The following is a 25,544-nucleotide window of genomic DNA, read 5'->3' on the forward strand; positions in this document are numbered from 1 at the left end:
GCCTATGGACTAAAGCAGGGGTCTTCAAACTACGGCCCGCAGAGGAGTCTGATCCGGCCCGCCAGGTTTTTTGGGCAGTGAGCGCAGCCGAGGTGTTACAGTAGGAATTAGTAGTTCATATAGTCCGGCCCTCCAGCTCTCTGAGGGACCGTGATCTGGCCCCCACTTTAAAAAGTTTGAGGACCCCTGGACTAAAGGGTCCCAGGTTTGATTCTGGTTAAAAGCATGGTTGAGCCGGGACCGGTTTGGCTCAGTGGATAGTCAGCCTGCTGACTGAAAGGTCCCGGGTTCGATTCTGGTCAAGGGCATGTACCTTGGTTGCGGGCACATCCCTGGTAGGGGGTGTGCAAGAGGCAGCTGATCGATGATTCTCTCTCATCGATGTTTCTAACTCTCTATCCCTCTCTCTTCCTCTCTGTAAAAAATCAATAAAATATATTTTTTTAAAAAAGAGCACGGTCGAGAGCATGTACTTCAATTACAGAGTTGATCCCAGCCCTGGTCGGGACGTGTGTGGGAAGCAACGAATTGATGTGTCTCTCTCACATCAATGTGTATGTGTGTGTGTATATATATATATATATATATATATATATATATATATATATTAAAATATTAAATATTTTTATTGATTTTTTTACAGAGATGAAGGGAGAGGAATAGAGAGCTAGAAACATCGATCAGCTGCCTCCTGCACATCCCCTACTGAGGATGTACCTGCAATCAATGTACATGCCCTTGACCGGAATCGAACCTGGGACCTCTCAGTCTGCAGGCCAATGCTCTATCCATAGAGCCAAATTGGTTTCGGTTGTTCTTATTTATATTAAAGATTGCTGGACAAAGCAATTTTTCTCTTTTAATCCCAAATAAAATAATTAAAAAATAATTCAATAAATAAGTCTTTTCCTTCTAATTCTGAATTATACTTCACATTGGCAATCTGTATAAGACTCAAATCTAATTTTATGATAGCAATGAACAGACTTATGTATAACTTGTAAGAAGATAGACATTTCTTATCTAATCATTCTAAATCAAGAAAGAAACAGGATATTTTACCTCAAAATTTTGATGTCTAAAATGCGTTCTAGTTGTACCAAACTCAAATTTATTGACCTTTTAATTCCAGTTTAATACATAAACCTGATTATTGTATCCAATAGGCTTTATTCTATTCTAAATATTTAAACAATGTGTTTAAAGATCAATTGCCAACATCTCTTTTGCATATCAATTGTTAAATTCAAAATATTCCAGGGGATGCTTTTCCTTCTCCTTTCAATTAGAGCCAGAATGAAGAATCCTGGATGCTTGCATTAACCACAAACCAGTATGTACGGAGAACTATTGATCACGTCTCAGTAATAAACTGAGAAATTATACTGAGGAAAGGCAGGCAAGACAAAACTGCAATACTGTAAGAATTAACTTTACAGAAAATACCTATATTGCTAGAATAAAAGTTTGCTAGAAAAAGAAAAGGTTCAACTATTTCTTTTGGAAAAACACAAAAATAAACAAGCAAGTAAACATAAAGAATGTATTTTCATTTCAGTATCCAAAATTGTCTCTCCTTTTAGGCCTTAGCAATCACTAAATCTAAGAAAGATGAAATAGCTCAGATTGATCTCCATTTCCCATACATTTATTTACAATCCAGCAATAAGTTTAGAAAAGGTAACAATGTGTCAATGGTTTAAAGCAAACTGATACTTGTTTTTAGTAAGAAATGAGATTTTAACTACCATTTAACAAGTTACAAACAAAAATTATTTTAAAAATTAATGGTAATATTTTAGGCTTAACGAACGCAACCATTTCTTGTTCTAGTAACCAAACAATATAATTTTAAAGAGAATAGATGATTTATGCTCTCTTGGTGAGGAGAAATGCCTGAAAGCTCATTTGGGGAAACCAGAGTTGTAAATATTACTGTCAAGGTCTAGCTCAATAAGAGACTGATTAACATAAATAAAGATCTTCTCCAAAGTGCATGTCTAAAATTTGTTTCTTTTAATTTTTTTTTTAATAAATATAATATACCATTTAGGTTTGATCCAGAGAATGTTAATGTGATACAAATAATTAAGCAACATATGCAATTTAACATGTTAGCTTTCACTGCAGAGGCTCACTTTTCAGTGGACAGAGCACAGAATTAAAGTGTCTCCCCATTAACAGTTATTTTAAATCAGGACAAAAAATTGGGAACCACAAGTCTGGTTTGGTCTGCCAAGTCGTTTGTAATAGCATATATATATATATATATATATATATATATATATATATATATATATATGTATATTCAAAAGCATATAAAATATGAAAATGATCTTTCCTGAAGCATGAGGGGAAGAGAAGTTTACGTGATTTAAGTCTAAAGGCAATATTCTATCAATTATGAACTAAACATTGAATTCAAAAAGCATTTAATTATGTGGAATCTAAAGAACAAACAAAACAAAACAGACTCGTAGATACAGAGAACAGACTGATGGTTGCCAATCGGGAGGAGGTTTTGGGGAACTGGAAGAAAAAGAAGAAGGGACTAAGAAGTACAACTTGGTACTTGGTGCAAAATAGTCATGGTAATGTAAAATACAGCATAGGGAATATGGACAATAATACTGTAATAACTATGTCTGGGCATAGTGGGTACTGGAAATATCAGGGAAGGGGACAATAGTTTGTAAAGTTTATATTGGGTCGGCAGCTAAGTAATTGCGGGTTTCACACATATATGGCTTCAGTTGAATTTTTAGGTTTGCAGACGTAGTACAAATGTAAAACACATTTTGTTATTTGATAGTTGGCTATTCAGCTGTTAATCAGTAAAAAAAGTTTTTTGATCTGTTTTGTAGTTTTCGTTTGGCGTTCGTTGAAAAATGGAAAATCAAAAGGAACATTTTCGTCATATTTTGCTTTTTTATTTCCTCAAAGGGAAAAACGCATCGCAAGCTCATAAAAAGTTATGTGCTGTTTATGGTGACGAAGCCTTAAAAGAACGGCAGTGTCAAAATTGGTTTGCCAAATTTCGTTCTGGTGATTTTTCACTCAAAGATGAAAAACGCTCTTGTCGTCCAGTTGAAGTTGATGACGCCCTAATCAAAGCAATAATCAATTCGGACTGTCACAGTACAACACGTGAGATTGCAGAGAAGCTTCATGTATCACATACATGCATTGAAAATCACTTAAAACAACTTGGCTATGTTCAAAAACTCGATACATGGGTTCCTCACGAACTGAAAGAATCACAGTTAACGCAACGCATTAGCAGCTGCAATTTGCTAAAGAAACGTAATGAAAATGATCCATTTTTAAAACGACTGATAACTGGCGATGAAAAATGGGTTGTTTACAACAATATCAAGCGGAAAAGATTGTGGAGCAGGCCAGGTGAACCAACTCAAACAACATCAAAAGCTGATATTCATCAAAAGAAGGTTTTGTTATCAATTTGGTGGGATTACAAAGGAATTGTCTACTTTGAACTCTTACCACCCAACCGAACGATCAATTCTGATGTCTACATTGAACAACTAACAAAATTAAACAATGCAGTTGAAGAAAAGCGGCCCGAATTGACAAATCAAAAAGGTGTTGTATTCCATCATGACAATGCAAGGCCACACACATCTTTGGTCTCTCGGCAAAAATTAATGGAGCTTGGTTGGGATGTTTTGCCACATCCACCATATAGTCCTGACCTTGCACCATCTGATTACTTTTTGTTTCGATCTTTACAAAACTCCTTGAATGGTAAAAATTTCAATAATGATGATGATGTCAAATCGTACCTGATTCAGTTTTTTGCTAATGAAAACCAGAAGTTTTTTGAACGTGGGATTATGATGCTGCCTGAAAGATGGCAAAAGGTCATTGATAAAAATGGGCAATACATTACAGAATAAAGTTATTTAGTTCCATGAAAAAATTGTCTTTTTCTTTAAAAAATCCGCAATTACTTAGTTGCCGACCCAATACTTTAAAGTTCATAAAGTATATAAAGTCTAACAATGCTGTGCACTAGAAACTAATACAAAATAATACTGAATGTAAACTGTAACTAAAAAATAAAAAATAGTCCTGGCTGCTATGACTAGTTGGTTAGTGTTGATTCCTGGTCAAGGGCACATACTTGGATTGCTGGTTCGATCCCCACCCCAGCTGGGGTGTAGGTGGGAGGCAACCAATTAATGTGTCTCTCTCACATAGACGTTTCTCTCCCTCCCTCTCTCCCTCCCCCTCTCTCTAAAAATCAATGAAAAAAATGCCCTTGGGTGAGGATTAACAAAAATAATAATAACATTTAGAAATTAAAACAATAGCCGAAACCAGTTTGGCTCAGTGGTAGAGCTTTGGTCTGCGGACTGAAAGGTCTCGGGTTTGATTCCGGTCAAGGGCATGTACCTTGGTTGTAGGCACATCCCCGGTAGGGGGTGTGCAAGAGGCAGCTGGTCGATGTTTCTCTCCCATTGGCGTTTCTAGCTCTATCTCTCTCCCTTCCTCTCTGTAAAAAATCAATTAAAAAATATATTTAAAAAAAAAACCACAATAAAATAAATAAATAAAAATTAAAATTAAAACAATAAAAAATAAATAAAATAAAACCACATCTAATTAAGTACCATGTTAAATTTGGGGACACCAAGAACATCTCCCTGGAAGAACATAAATTACAAACTAATGTGCTAAATATGATTTGAGTGGTACAGAAGGGATTAGAGTTGGCTGAGGGAGGTATAGAAGGTTTTGCAGGGGAAGTAAAAATTAGAATATGAGGTAGTGAAATTTTACTAGGTAAGGAAAAAAGCAAGGAGAGAAAGAGAAAAAAAATAAGCATGAAACATAAGCAAGCAACAGGCATACCTTGTTTTATTGAGTTTTGCTTTAATGAGCTTTATAGATACCTTGTTTTTTTATAAATTGAAGGTTTGTGGCAACCCTGGGTCCAGCAAGTCTATTGGCACTATTTTCCCAATAGACTCATATAATGGTTAGCATTTTCAGCAATCAACTATTTTATAAATAGGGTGCGTACATTGTATTCTTAGACATACTACTGCTGCACATTTAATAGACCACAATATAGTGTAAACATAACTTTTATATGCACTAGAAATCCAAAGAGTCCATGTACTCACTATTGTAATACTCGCTTTATTGCGGTACTAAAGGCCCTTTAGCAGTCAGACATCCTCAGCCCTGCAGTGGAGGCAGGAGAGGCTCCCGCCAACAGCGCTGCACTTGCCAGCCATCAGCCCAGCTTGTGGCTGAGCAGCACTCCCCACTATGAGACACACTGACCACCAGGGGGCAGCTCCTGAGTTGAGCGTCTGCCCCTGGTGGTCAGTGTGTGTCATAACAACCAGATGTTCTGCGGTTACATCAATTTGCATATTACCCTTTTATTATATAGGGTTTATTTTATTGCAGTGGTCTGGTACCAAACTTAGTATCTCCAAGGTATGCCTATAACCTCTGATATAAACAACCAGATGAGTTTTACAATATATTTTTCCTGCCCAATAGAAAAACTTACTTCAGACATAATGCATTAATGAGGTAAAATTAAAGTTACATAAAATTGGAAATACCACAGTGAAATGCTAACAAATATAGCACATTCAATAGATCTCAACTGAAGGTGGCAGTATGGCCTGCAGGCATCTGGACATGTTGTGTTATGTGTTGCTGTGTGTGTGTGTTGTTGTTTTTTTTGTCTCAATGACAAAATGAAATGTGTGAGACCATCCAATACATTCAAAAACTGTTCCACCCAAAATGTCCTCAGGCCTTCTGTGGAGCAACAGTGTTAAGCAGAACCCTGGCTAGCACCCAGGCAGAAAGGGGGCTGGCACAAGGAGTAAAAGACAAAGGCAAATGCAAACCACTGTGGAGAGAAACGTGGGGAGAAAGTCATGAAGACTATCCAACAACCTCTTGTGAAGATTTGAAAATATGTTTGCAAATTCTTTGGTAAATCCTTCTTTAACGAAGTAGAGTTTAATTACCATCTCCTTGAGAGTGGGCTGGATTTAGCAACTAATTTCTACTGAATAGAAAAGTAGCACAAGTTATATTAGGGACTTTAAAAAACTAAGTCATAAAAGGCACTGGCACTTCCTTGCACTCTCCCTTGAGTAGCTTGTTCTGGGGAAGTTAGCAAGCATGTCATACTGACACCCAATCAGCCTAGGGAGAGGCAGCCCCATACGGCACTAAATTTTAAAGCAATTTGTTACATAGCATTAAACAGCTACTAGTAAAAAACTCCAGATAAAATAGAATATTATCAGATTATTTCTTCTATTTTTAAAAGTTAAGAAAATACCATGGCTCACTTCTTATGCAACATGCCACTTTGGATGGGAAGGAATAAGTGAGTAGTAAGCCACTTGGAACATAAAATGTTCTAAATCCATTAGTATGTTTTGAAACAATTACTGCTCGGTTGTGTTTTGTTTTTGTGTTTTTAACTTAGAGACAATTTAAAGAAAAAGAGAAGTAGATGTATGAGCAAGCAAACTTCAGCAGTGTAAACTGAAGCTCAGAAATTGAACGCTGCATTTTTAATGTCCTTTTGCACATTCTCCTTAGCCTCTAACCTTTTCTAGCAAAACCATCATACCCTTTGGCAAAAACTATTACCCATCTTTCTCTTCTGCCTCTTTGACTTTGGCCATTAGAGTTTAATTGTGAGTCACAAGAAAGCTACTAGGAAAGACGTTATTTCCACTAACCTGGGTGCAAATATTTGGCAGACACAGTGCAATTTTCACCATATCGGGCAAAATGGACTGATATAAGTGTTGGGCTTCTGCTTCTTCAAGTACCTAAAAACCAATGAAATATTTATCAGTGCTGTTTCTTAAGAATTTAAATTATATACCTGCTTTTCATAGCATCTCACAATAAGGCACAATGGTGAACTTATAAATTCATTTTCAAATGTATGTAATTCACCAAAATGCCCTCTGAAAACTAATTAAATATCCAAATATCAAATATCTCTCATATCAAAATTCACAAATAAAACACTTGCAAATAAAAAAAAAGAGTACATTCTGCCCCTGGTTATGTCAACAAAAAACTGATTGACCATCAAGAAATCTCTCAGAAACCTTCAAGGACCCATCTAGCTTCAATGGTGTAGAATTTAAAACCATCATAAAAGTCCCACTCATTATTTCAGAGCATATAATATGTGTCAAATCTAACCTATTAGAAAGTAAATAGTGAAGTTTCTGATGACCTTAGAATTTTCCTTTTTCATGTACCCTTGGAAAGTTAAAACCATTATTTCATATAATAATTTAAAGCACAACAAAGATGATAATCATGGCCTATTGTTATCTGTTATAATTTCCCATCTCTAATAACTTTTAAAAATTACTTTAGGTCTTTTAACAGAATTTCATTCTAAATACCAGGATACTTCTTTAAAAGTACTGAAGATAACACCTTTAATTTGGAGAGATAGATAATATTAAAGTAAATCATTTATCTACTTGAAATCACACTTGAACTAGAAGTCACATTTATAATCCAGTCTGATCCTGTCATTATTACAGAGAAAAGAAAACTGAGGGGAATGAATTACCTGATCATCCTAGATTATGAAGGTCAATAAAGCAACTAGTCAGACTAGTATTTTTGCCTGAAATCAACACTCTCTCCACTTCCCTGTGGGACTAACATTTGGGATTGATGAAATCATAAATATTAGTTTTCTCAGCTACCAGAATATATATGTTCACAAACATCTATAGATTTTCTTTGCTATGAGCTGAAATTAAAAATACCCACTCATCTAGACAGGGTTTGTTTGTAAATAGAAATAGTAACAAAGATAATTTATACTCACTCCTGTTTTACAAGGAGTTTTTAACATTAAGAAATGTCTTTATATCAAGACTCTAAAATTTAATCTATGCTTACCCCCTCTTTAAATTAGGATAATGGGAAAACTGATATTCCAAATGAACAGAAAGATATTTGCAATTCAGGGATATATAGATATATCTATTAAACACAAATATATAGAAAACTAAGCAAGTGAACAACAGAAGACAATTATAAATTCTGGGGGAAACAAAAAGTTGTAGAAGAGTGGAAATGCAATCATATCTTAAATACAGTGTTTTTACCATCCTACTAAAAAAATAGACTATTAATCTAATTACAGTGGGAAAATGGGAAAATATAAATAAGGCTTGTGTTACTGGTAATGGGGAAAGTGAATAATAACTAAATACTAATCCTAGGGGAAACCAAGATGACGACATAGATAAACACCTAAACTGCTGCCTCGCACAACTTCAAAACTACAACTAAAAGACAAAACATCTATCACCCAGAACCATGGGAAAGCTGGCTGAATGGAAGTTCTACAACTAGAAGGAAAGAGAAAAGAGGATTGAGATGTGCACAAGCGCTGAAAAGCTGAGGTATGGAGGTGCATGAATCGGGCTGGCAGCGAGCGACTGAAAGCGCTGCTTTTGTCAACCCAAAGGCAGACAAGTTCCCAATTACTCTGAACTCCAGTTTCTGGTGAGATGCTGGGGACCTAAACTCCTACAGGGAGAAGCTGGACTGTCTGCCATCAGGTTCAAAAGTAAGGGTGGCTTTCTTGCAGAGGTGCGTGCAGCAAACATTGTTTACTATGTTGGGGCATGAGACGCGGGGACAGGGAAACTCGGAGACACAGAGACAGCTGTCTGGCAGCCATCACTGTTGCCATGCCCTAGTCTAGTGATTCCCTGAGACCCCGCCCCACACAATCTACATACCCACCCAAGCTCCACAGAGCGGCTTTTGAATATAAATGGTCTGCCCTTTTGCAGCTTAACCTAACAAACTGAAGCTCTGGTCTCCAAACACCAAGCAAAGAGGAGAAACTGTAGTTCTCACTGTAGCTCCTGCAGGGTAGCCTCAAACAGTAGCTGAACTGCACCCTATTGGAGCCAGTGTACCTAGTGGTCAGTGTATATCCATAAGTGACATATTCAAGACTCAGTGAGAACCAAAGCCCCACTGAAACTAGACCTGCCCCATAAGCATGTCTCCAGCACAGCAGTTCTTCCATTATAGACACAACGGGTTCTCATAGCCAATTGGCCTGGAGGTCAATTCCTCCCAGTGTACCAACAGCAATCAAGGCTTAACTACACCAAGACTTTGCACTCAGCCCACAAAGGGGTGCACCAAGAGTGTCCACCTCAGGTGATAGGGGAGGCAGAACCACTGGGCCCTATAGATTACTTACCACAGAAAACCACTCCATCAACACAGGGAAGCAGCAAAATGCAGAGATAAAGAAACATGTCACAAATGAAAGAAATGGAGGAAAGCAAACTACTGGACATAGAGTTCAAAATCACATTTATAAGGTTAATCAAGAATCTTCAAAAACCGCTGAGAAACTTGATGAGACCTCCAAGGAGCTTAGTGAGACCTTCAAGGACGTTAATGAGAATGCCAAAAAAAATGGAAAAGGATCAGTCAGAAATTAAGCATACACTGTCTGAAATACAGAATATACAGAAACTCAACTGTAGATCAAAGGACCTCAAGAATCAAGCCAAAGATCTGAAATATGAGGAAACAAAAAACACCCAACCAGAAAAAGAAAAAGAAAAGGAATCCAAAAATATGAAGATAGTGTAAAGAGCTTTTGGGACAACTTAAGTATACCAACATCCGAACTATTGGGGTGTCAGAAGAAGAGAGAGAACAAAATATTCAAAACCTATTAGAAGAAATAATGACAGAAAACTTTCCCTTCCTGGTGAAAGAAATAGACTTACAAGTCCAGAAAGCACACAGAACCCCAAACAAGAGGAAACCAAAGAGGAACACACCAAGACACATCATAATTAAAATGCCAAGGGCAAAAGACAAAGAAAGAATCTTACAAGCAGCAAGAGAAAAACAGTTAGTTACCTACAAGGGAGTACCCATACGACTGTCAGCTGATTTCTCATCAGAAACTATGCAGGCTAGAAGGGAGTGGCAAAAAATATACAAAATGATGATCAGCAAGAACCTACAACCAAGATTACTCTACCCAGCAAAGCTATCATTCAGAATTGAAGGTCAGATAAAGAGCTTCACAGACAAGAAAAAGTTAAAGGAGTACATCACCACCAAACCAGGATTATATGAAATGTAGAAGGGTATTTTTTAAGAAGAGGAGGAAGAAGAAAAAGGTAAAAATAAAAATTATAAACAACAAAATGACAACAAATACATACCTACCAACAAGTAAATCTAAACATCAAGTGAATAAAAAATCTGATGAACAGAATGGACTGATGAATATAATAGAATCAGGGACATAGAAAGGGAGTGGAGTGACAATTTTCTGGGGGAAGGAGGTGTGAGGGGTGCGGGAAAAGATTGGACAAAAATCTTATACCTATGGATGAAGACAGTGGCAGGGGGAAAGGGCATGGGGTGGGGTGGGGAATCAGGTGGAGGTGAGCTATGGGGGGAAAACAAGAGGAATTCCTGTAACAATCTGAACATTAAAAATTTATTTAAAATAAAAATAAATAAATACTAATCCAATATAATAAACAGGTAATATGCAAATTGACCATCACTGCAACACACAAGATGGCTGCTCCCATGTGGTGAAAGATGGCCACCTCCATGTGGACAGAAGATGGCCACCACAAGATATGGCTGGCAGAAGAGGGCAGTTGTGAGTGATCAGGCCAGAAGGGGAATAAGTTGGGGGGGACCCAGACCTGCAGGGAGGAAAATTGGGGGGTGGGGGGCCCAGGCCTGCAGGGGAGGGCAGTTAAAGGGGACCCAGGTCTATAGGGGAGAGCAATTGGGGGCAACCAGGCCTGCAGGTGAGGGCAGTTAGGGGTTACTAGGCCAGCAGAGGGCAGATGGGGGCGACCAAGCCTGCAGGGGATGGCAGTTGGGGGCAACCATGCCTGCAGGGGAGAGCAGTTAGGGGTGACCAGGCTGGCAAAGGAGGGCAGTTGGGGGTGACCAGGCCTGCAGGAGAGGGCAGTTGGGGGAGGGGGGGCAGGCCTGCAGGGGAGGGCGACTGGGGGAGACCAGGCCTGCAGGGAAGGAGAGTTAGGGGCAACCAAGCCGGCTGGGCAAGGTAGTTAGGGGCAATCGGGCCGGCAGGGGAGCAGTTAGGTATCAATCAGGCTGGCAGGGGAGTGGTTAGGGGGTAATCAGACTGGCAGGCAGAAGCTGTTAGGGGCAATCAGGAAGGCAGGTGAGCAGTTGGGAGCCAACAGTCCTGGATTGTGAGAGGTATGTCCGACTGAATGGGCATCCAGATTGGAGGGGGTGCTGGCTGGCTGAGGGTCACACTGCCTCCCATGCATGAGTTTCGTGCACTGGGCCTCTAGTCTTCTATAACGGGAAGTTCATAGATTTTAAAAAATAGCTTGCCCTGGCTGGTGTTTCCCAATGGTTAGAGCGTTGGCCCGCACACTGAAGGGTTTCAGGTTGGATTCCCAGTCAAGGGCATATAGGTTCAATCCCAGGACCCCAGTCTGGGGACGTGTGGCTCCCTCCCTTCCTTCCTTTTTTTCCTTCCTGATGTTTCAAGATTCCATCTTTTATTATTTCTTTTCTATTTCAAGAAATTCCTTTAAACATTATTTTAGAAGATTCTAATGATAAATTCCCTTCCTTTCCTTCCTCTGAGAATGTCATAAAGAAAGTTTCACTGGCACTCTTCCTCCAGGGAGCACAGCCATGCCATTCCCTTCACCCTCTCCTTCCCCTACAGGCATATATCCCTTAGCCTCTAAGGGACCCTGTGAGACTTGCAACCAGGGGATCAATGAGCAGCAGCAGCTTGTCCCAGGCTCACCCCCTGAACTTGTTTCATCGCCCTTTTCTCTGACTTCCCAGTGAACCAAAGCAAAAACAGTCTAGTCTCTTCTGTTGCTTCTTCTATGCCCTTTCTTATTTCACTAAGTATATATTTTTCCTGTGATCAGTAAATACTTGTTTGTTTTTCACACTCTGTCTCTTCATTGAAATATTGCCCTCAAGAAGACAAGAACTGAGATCTCCTTGTCTCACCAGTAATGTCTCTTTGGTGCTGCTACTCGGATTGCATCAACCAAAGTCTGTAAAGGGGATTTGGAGCTGATGGATGTCTTGTGCTTTCGCAGGTTGTTTCTTGAAAGCACATATCTCCTCAACTCCAAGGAACCTCATGAGATGTGCAACCAAGAGAGCAATGGGCAGTGGCATCCTGTCTTGGGCTAACCTCCTAAACCTATCTCCAATGCCCTGTTCCTAGTGAGCCAAAGCATCCCAGCCTAGGCCCTTGTGGTGCTTCTTCTATTCCCTTCCTTATTTCACTGTCCTGAGTATATTTTTGCTGTAGTCAATAAATGCTTGCTTGCTTTCTTTATACAGAGGAGGAGGAAGCAGAGGAGGGGGAAAAAAGAAAGTTTCACTGGATATAAAATTCTAGGCTGACAATTTTTCTCTTTCTGGACTACATGTCTTCTGATGAGAAATATGCTGTCATTTACATTTCTTTTTCCTATAAGCAATGCCATTTCTCTCAGGATTCTTTCATTTCCTTGCCTTTAGTTTTAAGAAGTTTGGATATGATGTGCCTTAGCATGGAGTGCTTTGTGTTTATACTGTTTGGGATTTGTTCAACTTCTTGAAGCTGCAGGTTTATGTTTTTCATCAAATTTAGGGAAATTTCAGGTATTATTTCTTATTTTACAACTATTTCTTGGAGGTTTTTTTGTTTTGTTTTTGATTTTTGTTTTCAGTTCTGCCCTCTTTCTCCTCTCCTTCCAGTATTAAATGACATAAACATTAGTTCTTTTGTTATAGTCCCATATGTCCCTAAACTGTTCTCTTCTTTTAGTCTGTTTTCTTTCTGCTATTCAAACTGAGTAATTCTATTCTTTTTCAAGCTCACTGATTTCTTTCTTCTGTCATCCCATTTCCCCATTGCATTTTTCAAAAGTTTCAGTTATTATGTTTTCCAGTTCTAAGATTCCTATTTGGTTCTTCTTTATAACTTCTATTGCTCTGCTGGGATAATTTTTTCATTTGTTTCAAGCAGCTCTGTAATTAGTCATTGAAGCCCTTCTGTGATGGCTGCTTGAAAAATTTGTCAAATTATGCTAACACTAGAGGCCCAGTGTATGAAATTCATGCACAGGTAGAGTTCATATGCCTTGCCAGTGATTGGGGCCAATCGGGGGGTTGGCTGGGGCCTTCCTTTGTTCTGTGCCGCCTTTTGGTGGTCAGCACACATAATAGCGAGCAATTGAACTCCTGGTCTCCCAGTTGAACTCCTGCGGGGACATTTTGCATATTAGTCTTTCACATATATAGATCTGTATTTTCTCAGGGTGAGTGTCAGTTGTTTTTTTTTTCATTTCAGTTGAAATTTTCCTGGTTCTTGGTGATGAGTGATTTTTAAAAAAATATATTTTTTATTGATATTTTACAGAGAGGAAGTGAAAGGGACAGAGAGTTAGAAACATCGATGAGAGAGAATCATTGATCAGCTGCCTCTTGCACACCTACTGAGGATGTGCCTGCAACCAAGTACATGCCTTGACCGGAATCGAACCCAGGACTGCAGGCTGACGCTCTATCCACTGAGCCAAACCGGTTTCGGCGATGAGTGATTTTTTTATTGAAATCTGGATATTTTGGGTATTGTTAAGAGTTGCTGGATCTTACTTAAATCTTGTTTTAGAAGGACTTCTGTGACACAGGAAGGGATAGCTACCTCATTACTACCTGTTGGGAGTAGAAACTCAGGTTCTCTACTCAGCCTTTATTGACTCCTAGACAAGGAGGGAGAGAGGCATCTTCTTCTTTTTATGTTTGTTAATTCTTACCCAAGGATATTTTTTCCATTCCCCCCCCCCCCCTTTTTTTTTTCTAGAGAATGAAAAGGAGGGAGGGAGGGAGAGAAAAAGAGAGAGAGGGCAAGAGAGAGAGGAGAGACATCAATTGGTTGCCTCCTGCATGTGCTCCAACCAGGGCCAGGGCTCAAACCTGCAACACAGGAATTGAACCAGCAACTCTTTGGTTCTTGGGCTGATGCTCTAGCCACTTAGCCACACTGGCTCAGGCAGGGGAAAGGCATCTTGATACCACTGGTCAGGCTCACCACTAGGCCTCTGCTAATACCTCTGTTCTATCTTTTCTAGGGCCACATGGCTAGTGTGCTAGTGAGTCTTTTCTGCATCTTTCAGAGCCTTATGTTTATACTAGAGGCCCAGTGCACAAAATTTGTGCACTGGGGGGGAGGGGATTCCTCAGCCAGGCCTGTGCCCTCTCACAGTCTGGGAGCCCTCAGGGGATTGTCGACTGATCACAGAATCCTTAGTGCTGCTGCAGAGGAAGGAGTGGCTCCCGCCAATGCTGGTACACTCGCCAGCCATCAGCCTGGCTTCTGGCTGAGTGGTGCCCCCCATATGGAAGCGCACTCACCACTAGGAGGCAGCTCCTACGTTGAGCATCTGCCCCTTGGTGGGCAGTGCATGTCACAATGACTGGTTGCTTTGTCTGGTGGAAACCAGCTCTTTGGCATCCCCTGAGGGGTCCAGGATTGCAAGAGGGTACAGGCCAGGCTGAGGAACCCCACCAGTGCACGATCGGGACTGGGGAGGGATGGGGAACGTTGGCCAGCCAGGAAGAGACTGCAGGAGGGCTACAGAGCGTGTTCAGCCCATATCATTGAGTCCTGATTTGCCAGACCCCAGCAGCAAGCTAACCTACTGGTTGCAGCATCTATCCCCTGGTGTTTAGTGCATGTCATAGCAACTGGTCAACCGATTGACTGTCCCTGGGGTTCAGTTCACATCATAGCAAGCAGTTGAGAGGCCTTAGCATATCATTAGCATATAATTCTTTGATTGGTTAAACAGTCAACTGAATGACCATACACTTAGCATATTAGGCTTTTATTATATAGAATATTGCCCAGGGTTTTAGCTGTATTTTTCAAGATGCATAGGAAAAAGTGTCTATCCAAATATTTTTTTACCGAAAAACATTTAACCTTAAAATATCTAAAAATAGGCAGACAACGTTTTCTCCTTTGGGTGCCTGTCCTTGTCTTTTAAAATTGACAATGAGTAGCTGCTGCCATGCTTTACTGACAGTCACATGCTATAAAATATCACTTATTTATCTGATAGAGCATTATTGCACTGGGGTTCTTTAAAACTGTCAACACTTCAGACCTATGTCTAAAGTTGCTTTGGAAACACTAATAAAATAACATGAAAAACATTACTTCTTAACCATCCTAACCCATGTTTGAAATGAAATGCACAATTAAAAAAAAAAAACTAGCATGATCTTATCCCTTCTCATATGTCATTTTATCTTTATGTAAATCTAACTTGTAAAAATTACTTAATATTTATTAATCTACACAATGCAACCAAGATATTAGTAAAAGATTTTTAAGATGTATTAATAAATCATTTTAACTTCAAGAGTAGTGAAAAAACCTTAAATAATAAACATTTATTTATAATATGTCATATATTATAATATTACATTGTTTATTTACAATAATGATTATAGTGAAGATAAGCATTTACATTATGGTCAAAGGAAAGCTTCATTAAATTCTCCCATAAGTAAAGCCCTGCATCCAATTTTATAGTCTGTATAGATAATTATATGTAGTAAGTATTTCTACTTACGTATTTATCTTTTTATTCTAGTCTTACAAATTGATTATGTATATGTCTTATTCAGAAGTGATACAATAAACTTTAAAATTGTAATGCTATTTTTATCATCTCTTTCCTTTAAACAATAGATCTGTTTGTTCATTCAACTGGCCAACAAACAAATATTTAAGTATTTATTATGTGCAAGACACTGTGCCAGGAATAAAGATAGAACCAGAAACCGTAACAGACATGAATCACCGACTCATTGTCTCACAGCAGAAAGCCCTATGCTCTTTTTGTGACCCTTCAATACGTCAGCCCTAACCTTGAAGTATATGTAATTACTACAACCTCACCATAATGACCTTGGAGAGGCTATCTTTCATTCTTCCTTCCGTAGATGGAAACATGGGCAAAGTACTAAAAGAGTAATGAAATTTGCCAAGTGTCAAAAAATTATAAATTATTTAAATAGGTGAGTATATATATATATATATATATATATATATATATATATACAGAGAGAGAGAGAGAGAGAGAGAAGTGATTTTTACTTATTTCTCTTAGAGTAGTACTTGATCAACTAAAAATAAATCTGTGATCAGTGCTCTAACACTAAGACATATAATGACTAAGTACAGTGTCTGGCAAATAGAAAGTACTAAATAAAAAAAATGACTATTGAACTTTGCATGAATAAGTGAAATTGTAGCTGATAAAATCAGAAAACTAGTATCATTTTACTACAGAAGAAAATTTCCATTGATCTACTTCTTCAAACAGCTCAAAGCAAACAGCTTTTAAAAAGTTACCAGTCATACATACACACATACACACACACACACACACACACACACACACACACACACGCGATATATATATTTCAACTTGGGTTATAAAGCATTGACTTGAGGGCTTTTCTTGGTCAGATCCGACACATAAGCTTAAGTTCAAAAACCAAAGCCCCCAATGGGAAGTTGTGTTCAATTTGGTGGGCCTTGAGGTCATCTCTGATCAAATGAGCATTAACTAATCAAGAAGGAAGGGACTCTCCCCAAGACCTGATTTCCTACAGCCACATCTAGAGGAGGTATCATAGGTAAACAATTCACATTCCTTGGAACGAGAGATTAGGCACTGGTTGTGAAAGGAAATACTGACCAGGAGTACTCTGGACATTTTTTTGAAATTTCGGGGTCCAGCATCATTTGCTGAAAGGTGTTTCTTCCACTGGATTGTTTTGGCACCTTGATACAATCAAAGTATCCTTTGATAGATGACTGATTAGAGAAGATGGGGCACATATATATGAAATGGAATACTATCAGCCATAGAAAAGAAAAAATACTGCCATTTTGTGACAACATGGATGGACCTTGAGAATACGATGCTAAGCAAAATAAGTCAGAAAGAAAATGTTAAGAATCACATGATTTCACTCATATGTGAAAGAGAAAGCTAAAAGCAAAAATGAATAAGAAAACGAACAAAAATTCACAGACACAGACAACAGTATGATGGTTACCAGAGGGAAAGGGGTTGAGTAGTAAAGGGTAATGGAGGTGAAATACATGATGATGGGAGATTATTTGACTTTGGGTGGTGGGCACACAATGCAATAAATAAATCATGATAACAGAAATATACACTTGAAACCTATATATTTTTGTTGTTGTTGTTAGCCCTCACCTGAGGATAATTTTTCCATTGCTTTTTCAGAGAGAGTGGGAAGAAGGGAGAGAGGTAAAGAGAAAGAGAGAGAGAAACATTCATGTGAGAGAGACACATCGATTTGTTGCCTCTCGCACATGCCCCAAGAGGGCAGGGAGGAAACCCGAAAGCAAGGTATGTGCCCTTGATCAGGAATTGAACCCGTGACCCTTTGGTGTAGAGGCTGATGCTCTAGCCACTAAGCCCACCAGCCATGGTGAAACCTATTAACCAATATCACCACAACAAATTTAATTTTAAAAAAAATCAAATGATTGTGTAATCATGGGTCTATTTCTGGGGTTTCTGTTGATTACTTTGATTCATACGCCACTACCAAACTATATTACAATAGTTTGCTTGGGCTGCTATAACTAAGCACCACAAATGGGGTGGCTTAAAGCAATAAAAATTTATTTTCTGACAGGTTTGAAGGCTAGAAGTCTGAAATCAAGGTGTTGGCAGAATCATGCTCCCTCTGAAGGCTCAAGAAGAACCCTTCCTTGCCTCTTTCCTAGCTTGTGGTGACGACCAGAATCATTGTGGTTCCTTGGCTTTTAGAAGCTTTCAACAAATAGTAGCTAATATAATGATGATGATGATGATGATGTATATTTTACCTTCTGCCCTGTTTTAACATTTTACTACAGTTAAGCCACTAATTATATGTAAAAATTTAGTTCACATCTCCCTGTGAAGCCTCCCGATTGTCCTAATTTCTTCTTTCTCCTTTCACTTATTATTATCATAACTAGAAGTCCTGCGCATGAATCCGTGCGCCAGTCGCTGGCTACCACCCTCCTGTACCTCCCCCCGCCTCCCTGCCTCATAGCTTGCTACCATGCCCCTCCTGTAGTTCTCTGCCTCCCACTTGCTTGCTGCCCTGCCCTCCTGTAGCCCTCCACTGTTCACTTGTAGCCAGTAGCTCGCTGCAGCCCTCCTGTAGCTCTCTACCTGCAGCCCTACCCTCCTGTAACTCCCCACGTCCCCTCCCCCATAGCTTGCTGCCCTACCCCTCCCTGTAGCTCTCCACTGCCCACTTGTAGTTCGCTACCCTACCCTCCTGCAGATCTATGATCCAGTTGTTATGTGGTCAGTCATTACCTCATGGCGTAATGGATAATTAGTATATTCATTACCTCATGGCATAATGGATAATTAGCATATTCCTCAGGACTATCCTATCTAATAAAGAGGGAATATACTAATTGACTCTCACACTGTTGCAAAGATGGCAGTGCCCACAGCCATAAGATGGTGGCGCTCAGTTCCCTCAGTCCCTCTGGGATGGCAGGCCAGGCCGCTCTTCTAACCTGCCTCTGGAATCCCCCAGTCCCCTCAACCCCCAGGGCTGGCCTGAGGTGCAGGCAAGCCTCGGATGGCGGCTGCCCAGATGCCCAGGGCTGCCTGAGGCTCAGGTAACCAGGGTCGGCTGAGGCTTGCACTGCCAGCAGTGGCAGCAGCAGGGGTGTGATGGTGCAACACCTTCCCCTGATCGTCAGGTTGCCTCCCAAACCTGAGGGCTCCTGGACTATGAGAGGGGGCAGGCTGGACTGAATGAATTTTCATGCACCTGGCCTCTAATTTGTTTATATGTTTTTCTACTCTAATCTATGAAACACTGCATTCCAGTACCAAGCAGAGTAATATTACTTGCTGAATAAAGAGTTAATAAAAATAAAAAATATCACATTTTATCCAGAAAGTATCCCTGACAAAGTAAAAAGCATAAGGATATGTAGAGAAACCGAAGCTTGGAGAGGTGAAGCAATCTTCCATTCTCAATCCAGTGGCACTTGCTAGATGGCAAGACTTTTCTTCCCAGGAAAGGCATTTTAGAGAACAGAGCACTGGCCAATACACCATTAGACCAGTCAGAGGCCTGGATCTGCATTAACTTGTATTAACACAGAAAAATCCCTGACTTCTTCATTTCTTCATCCATAAAGATAACTCTAACTCTGTTAAACGTACAGAGTTATGAAGGCTCAGCTATTACTGTGTTTTATAAATTCTAAAGCTCCATATACAAATGCAAAGTATTATTATCTAACAGGCCAACAACTCGGTACCTTTCTGAAGCCTCCTCCTTCTTTCATCACCCCCACATCAATTAACTACCAAGTCCCACTGATTGACCCAGCAGGGCCCTACATATTCATTGCCTCTTTTTAATCACCACTAAACTACCCTGACTCAGCTCCCTCCAATTTCACCAAGATTAACTACATAATCGAACTGCTGCCCTGCTGCTAGCCCACCTCCCGTTTCTGCCAGTACACCCTGGTGTGTCCCAGCTCCACTTGAAAGCTTTCAATGGCCTTTCATTGTATTTTCAATACAGTACAAACTCAGTGAACTAATCATCAAGCTATCTGGCTCTGGATGCTTGTCTGATCTTATTAAGCGCACATGCACACACTACTTCTGTGCATTTTACATATTAGGCAACTTAGCCATTTACTTTTTTCTAGCACCTGTGTTTCCCAAGATAAATTTGCACCACACCTGGAATATCTTTCCAACTCAGCTCTAAAACTTACCTAACCTTTTTTTTTTTTTTAAATATATTTTATTGATTTTTTACAGAGAGGAAGGGAGAGAGAGAGAGAGCTAGAAACATCGATGAGAGAGAAACATCGACCAGCTGCCTCTTGCACACCCCCTACTGGGGATGTGCCCGCAACCAAGGTACATGCCCCTGACCGGAATCGAACCTGGGACCTTTCAGTCCGCAGACCGACGCTCTACCACTGAGCCAAACCTGTTTTGGCAAAAACTTACCTAACCTTTTAATGTTTTGCTCAAAAATAAGTTTCTTCGAAGTCTATCTAAACTGACTTACCAGCTGGAAGGTAACTCTCCCTCTTGTAATTTATCTGTATTTCTTAAGGCTTCTTGCTTTATGATGTAGTTAGTTATGGATATGCCTTCTAGTGTTTACCAGAAGTTCCTTTGAGATAAGATTTATGTAACATTCATAGTAAGAATAAAATTAATTGACACTTCCTATCACATTTAGGGAATTTAATAAAACTCCTTTTTTGTCCTCTCTATTGCCTATCAGAATCTCAATTTCTTAGGATAAATAGTAGAGTTGTTTGTTTTTAAAGAAAGGTAAATTAAACTGTATATGAATTGAGCTTTCTATAATATACCTTAAACTTAATGGAGCTATATCTAGAGCTTCCAAAGTTCAACAAATAGGTTCATATTTCAGAAATTAAAAAGAAATGGCATAAGCCAAAACTATTCAGATATTTCAGATTCACCTGTTCGTCAGGCATGTTTTTTAGGCTACAAAAAATTAAACAGAGGAAACAAACAATTATAGTACTAAATTATGTAAGGGTAAAAAATTAACTAGAGAAGATGAATATTTCTATCATTTATCTGTTCAGGACTCAGGCTGACACTTTGAAGAGAATGTGACAGCTTACAAGACAACAAATTTACTCATTCCCCATAATTTCTGAAAACTCATGCAAGTCTGACAGGCCAACCACAGAGTGATCTCTCATGTGTATCAGCCATGACAATTATGGTTGCAATAAAAATATTCTCCAAATTTTAATAGAGTCCAAATAGAAATAGCTAGCCTAATATTTTCATATTTAAGAAGACATTTCATAAATTATTGAACTAATTTGTGGACCTAAATAAAATTGTCCAAAATGTTTATCTTATGGCATTAAAAAATGGTACAAAATGAATAAGGTACAGAGGTCAAGGTGACATGAAAGGCTAAGTGCTAACAAGGGTCAGCAGTGGTGACACAAGAAAAAAGACTGCTGAGAAGCCATTCTACCTCTCCATCCTCTTTTGGTGAGTTCAATTTTTGCCTTCAAAAAGTTATTGAGTTTCCCTATGAATTTTCAGTCCTATGACTCAAATCTGGGAAGCAATGATAAAAAAATCAAAACTCATTATAAGCATCTGAAATAATTTTAAATAAAATACAAAAGAGCCTTTAAAGTATTTGTCTGGTAACCTACACTGGAAATAATCTTTGTCGTTATACTAATTGCATAGTTATTTAATCTGGGATGAATCAGGTTCCTATAGACATGTCCCCATCACTGGCTGCCAGCAGAAGGAGAAAGAAGAGTGCTGTGATGGAATTTCCTTTTATTCTTAATTTCCTATCCCATAGCCAAGCTCTATTAGCCAGTATAAGAAAAAGAAAGGAGGAATGAAGTGAGAAAGCTCTCCAGCTAATCCTCACCACAATTCCATATCCAACTCCTCCCGATCACTGTTGTTTCTCATGACATAACTGCATTAGTTTCTCACTTTACTCAGAAAACATGCTATCAGTAGCTTAACATGTACAAGCTTTTGTAGATGTAGAAATTTTGCCATCATGTACTCCTGAAAGCAAATAATTAACAACTAATCTGAGAATATAAGCAATTTAGAAAGATTATCTTCATCCAGTTCTTGAAATAAAATATGCATCTAATAAAAACCAACCACACTGTTACTTACCTACACAAATTTCATTAGATTATACAGAATTGTGCAGGTTTATGAAACATGAAGGCAGCTCTTCTCTAAACAGTATTTACTGATAATCACTCTCTCTCTCTTTCTCATGATAATAATAAAATTTACAGAGCATTCTTACCTTGGAAAGGACAAAACATAATAAATACACCCTCATTATCTGCTATCTCCAAAGAAATTATTTCTCAATACTGTTATGATAAATGATTATCTTTTAGGAAATAATCCCACACTAGCACAAGATGCCTTGATAGGTCTTTCTCATCTTTCATTTCTATTACTGTGACTACATGGCCATATCCATCAATCATTTCACAAACACCACCAAATCACAATGCTATTACATACAAGCCTAGAGATATTTTCAAAACCATACAGGCACACTATTATTCATCTTTTATAGACAGACAATCAAATTCAACATGACAAGATTTCAGAGAAATAGATAATGGTAAGGTAACTTTTCTAGTCCTAGAAGCAAAATAGATTTAATTTGTCTAATAAATATAAGTGAACAACTTCAATCTTTTGTTATAGTTTTTACTTTTAAATTTAATAAGAATATTTTTGAACTATAAAAGTTCTTTTAAATTACTTACTTTTACTTGTAATTTTTAAGATAATTCATTGATAGCTTCTCACATTTACATAATTAGGAAAACAATTTGCCATACAAATCAAGTAATATGCACTATATATATTACAGTGCTTACGTCTTATTTTAATTCTTAAATTATCCTGTATAAATGAATAATCAATATTATTCATTTTTCACTCTTATTAAAGTTGAAACATAATTTTCCCAAAAGGTTGAGAGCACCCCCCAGTGGCAGATTCTTTGGGGGAAAAAATACAAATGCATCAGTAATTAAGAGAAATGCTATTACAATGAAAATATCTTTTGTTAAAATTGACCAAGTTTTGCTCAGCCACTCAATGATTTTAGGTAATATCCAACCTAGAAAACTTCAAAATGTAACCAAATAATATAGATAAGTCTTGGAAGTTCCCCATGAGGAGATCTGACATACAGCAGTTTCCAGGTAGCAAGAGCGGCAATGTCAGAAACAGAAGAAATCTCAGAGATGACCTAGCGCAGTGCCCTGTCCAATATGGTAACCACCAGCCAACTGTGTTGATTGAGCATCTGAAATGTTGCTAGTGTGACTAAGCAACTGAATTTCAATTTTTTATTTTACTTTATTTCAATTTAAATAGCCATATATGGTTATTTGCTACTGTTTGGGTAACACAGATTTAATCCTACTTGTTATTCTGTTGGCTGAGAGAATGGCGCCAGGTGTTACACCAGTGGTGTCAGACCAAGCCTCAGTACTTGAGTTCTGGCTAGGAAAGAATTCAGAGCCAAGATGCAAACTATAAGAGAAAACTATCTAGAAAGTAACAGAAATTGAAGTAGAAGAAATGGGCTCAGGAAATAAGTTACACAGGCAAAAGAAGGGCCCCTGAAGTTTAGGAAAGAGAAAGCAAGGAAATATGCTGGGTGGCGAGGTGGGGGTAAGGGTGGTAGAGGGCATGCTCCCAGGAGGGAGAGCATTGTGTCCTCCCTCCTAAAGGCTTTTAAGGGCGGGTATTTTAGGGGGGATTCCAGGAGAGGATCTCAATAGAATATTCACCAGGGTTCCAGCTGACACAACTGAGGGCTAGCCCTGGTGACCTCCTAAACCTGGTCCGTGGTCCTTGCTCTGCTCATGTCTGTCTAACTGCCTATCATGGAGGCATGCACAGGTACTACTGTGAGCACACAGAGTTTTTAGTAGAGGCTGAAAGTACAGAAAAGGGTTCTGAAGACAAAGATTGAGCTGAATCTGAAAGTATGAATTAAGAGCAAGCAAACAGCATGCCAAAGAATCACAAGCAATTCAGAGTCATTAGAAGATTAGGTTTGGAGCAGGAAAATGGCAAATTATGCTAGAGAAGTGGGCAGAGGCAAAGCCGAGGAATACTATAAATATTACCTAATAGAGCTGACAATAGATAAGGTGTCACAGAAGGTTTAAACAACTAAGCTTCAAAAAGACTGATTAATCTCACAGGGAAGGGGGGGTGGGTGGGAAGAGATTAACCAAAGAACTTATATGCATATATGCATAACCCCTGGACACAGACAATAGTGTGGTGAAAGCCAGGGGGAGGGAGTGGGCTAGAAAGGGTCAATGGGGGAAAAAAAGGGTACATCTGTATAACTTTCAACAACAAAGATAAATTTTTAGAAAATAAAATAAAGTGCACGTGCGCACGCGCACACCCACAGATATATGCTGCAGATAGTTCACTGAGGGTGAGCAGCATGAAGGATGGATTTGAAGGAAGCAATACTGAACACGGGGGTCAGTTGGCTGACTGTTGCAATATACCATCTGAGTCATGATGATGGCATGAATTAGACAAGTGTAATAGAAATACAGGTGAGGCTTGAGAAGTGTTTAGGAAGTAAAATTATCCTGTCTTTATATAAGAAGCTGACAGAAAGAAAGAGCTGAAGATGAAAGATTTGAATGTGCCCAGCAGTGACTGGTAAAAAGATAGACAAGTAAAAAGTCAATAGCTGCAGTGACAGCTATGCCAAACACTAAAGGACAAGTGTTAATTTTCTTTCTTTTGGGGAAAGAAGGATGAGGCCAGAAAACATATAGTAACATATATATCCTAAAGTATAATTCTGTTTTGGAAATGCTGAGTTTGAGGAATGGAATAAGATCGGCTTTTCCTTTGAGATACAAGGAAAGAGGTGAAAACTTAAAATGAAGAAACAAAGAATTTATCTTTTAGATGGTGTCAAATCTCTCAATGTGGTGTGAAATACGAACAGATGGACAGTAGAGTTTGGGTAAAGATTAGAGAAGAATGAAAAGGTTCAGAATCATATAACAAATAGATAAAAGATGAAAAAAAGAACCAAAGTTAAAATTCAATAACATGAACTCTCATCTCAATAAGGCAATCAATAAAATGTATGCCTTAGTTCCTGTCTTCTTCCACTCATCCCTCCCTTCCTCTTTTAATGAGTATAACCTGCTTCTTTAGAGCAAAGGAAGCAAGATACTATCAGAGCCGGAAACTAGCAGATACCAAAGGTCAAGGAGGATCTAGGTGAAAAAGTAGACTACACATGCCAGATTGGGCAGTTAGAGATAGAAAGGCCGAGGAGAACCAATAACAGTTTTTGCAAGATGTGTTCCATGAAATACTAGCTACAAGGGAAATCATAAGCTGTTACACAGAAAGGGGTTCTGCTTATAAATAAGTTTTGGGGGAAAATGTTTAGTTAACCAAAACTAAGAAAGTTCCTTTATTATAAGACTCCTCAGAATTATTCCCAGTAGGAGGATATAATACACAACATAAGAGCCTAACCATTCCATCCTTTATTTACAAAGTATTTGAGCAGCACAATCTGGGAAACAGTGGCCCAGAAGAAAAGGGATAGAAGCAGTAGCCTTAAAAACAGTGGAAAAGGAATAAGAAAGTGGAAAACTAGGAAGCTATAGCAGGAAATTCAGAACTCATAATCTTAGAGAAGGCACTGGCCCAGTGAATAACCAAGTCCAATTTGTGATCATACATTGTCATACAGATTAATATAGTAGAGGGTCTCACATATATATTTGAATCACATTAGTACATGGGTCATTA

The 25,544-nt window shown here is 38.8% G+C and overlaps 1 protein-coding gene across 5 annotated transcripts in view; it reads right to left on the minus strand.

Moving 5' to 3' along the window:
* The window catches only part of PARG (poly(ADP-ribose) glycohydrolase), a gene marked incomplete at its 5' end in the record, with an annotated part of 147,263 nt that overhangs the window by 69,177 nt on the left and 52,542 nt on the right, over window positions 1–25,544 (minus strand). For all 5 annotated transcript variants that reach the window (XM_084904726.1, XM_084904725.1, XM_084904727.1 and 2 more), the window contains one exon: window positions 6,750–6,842. In XM_084904726.1, coding sequence (XP_084760852.1) covers window positions 6,750–6,842 — 93 coding nt within the window. The remainder of the gene's footprint in view (window positions 1–6,749; window positions 6,843–25,544) is intronic.

The sequence above is a fragment of the Pipistrellus hanaki genome, assembly GCF_964339955.1.
Source record: "Pipistrellus hanaki genome assembly, chromosome: 14".
Classification (NCBI taxonomy): Eukaryota; Metazoa; Chordata; class Mammalia; order Chiroptera; family Vespertilionidae; genus Pipistrellus; species Pipistrellus hanaki.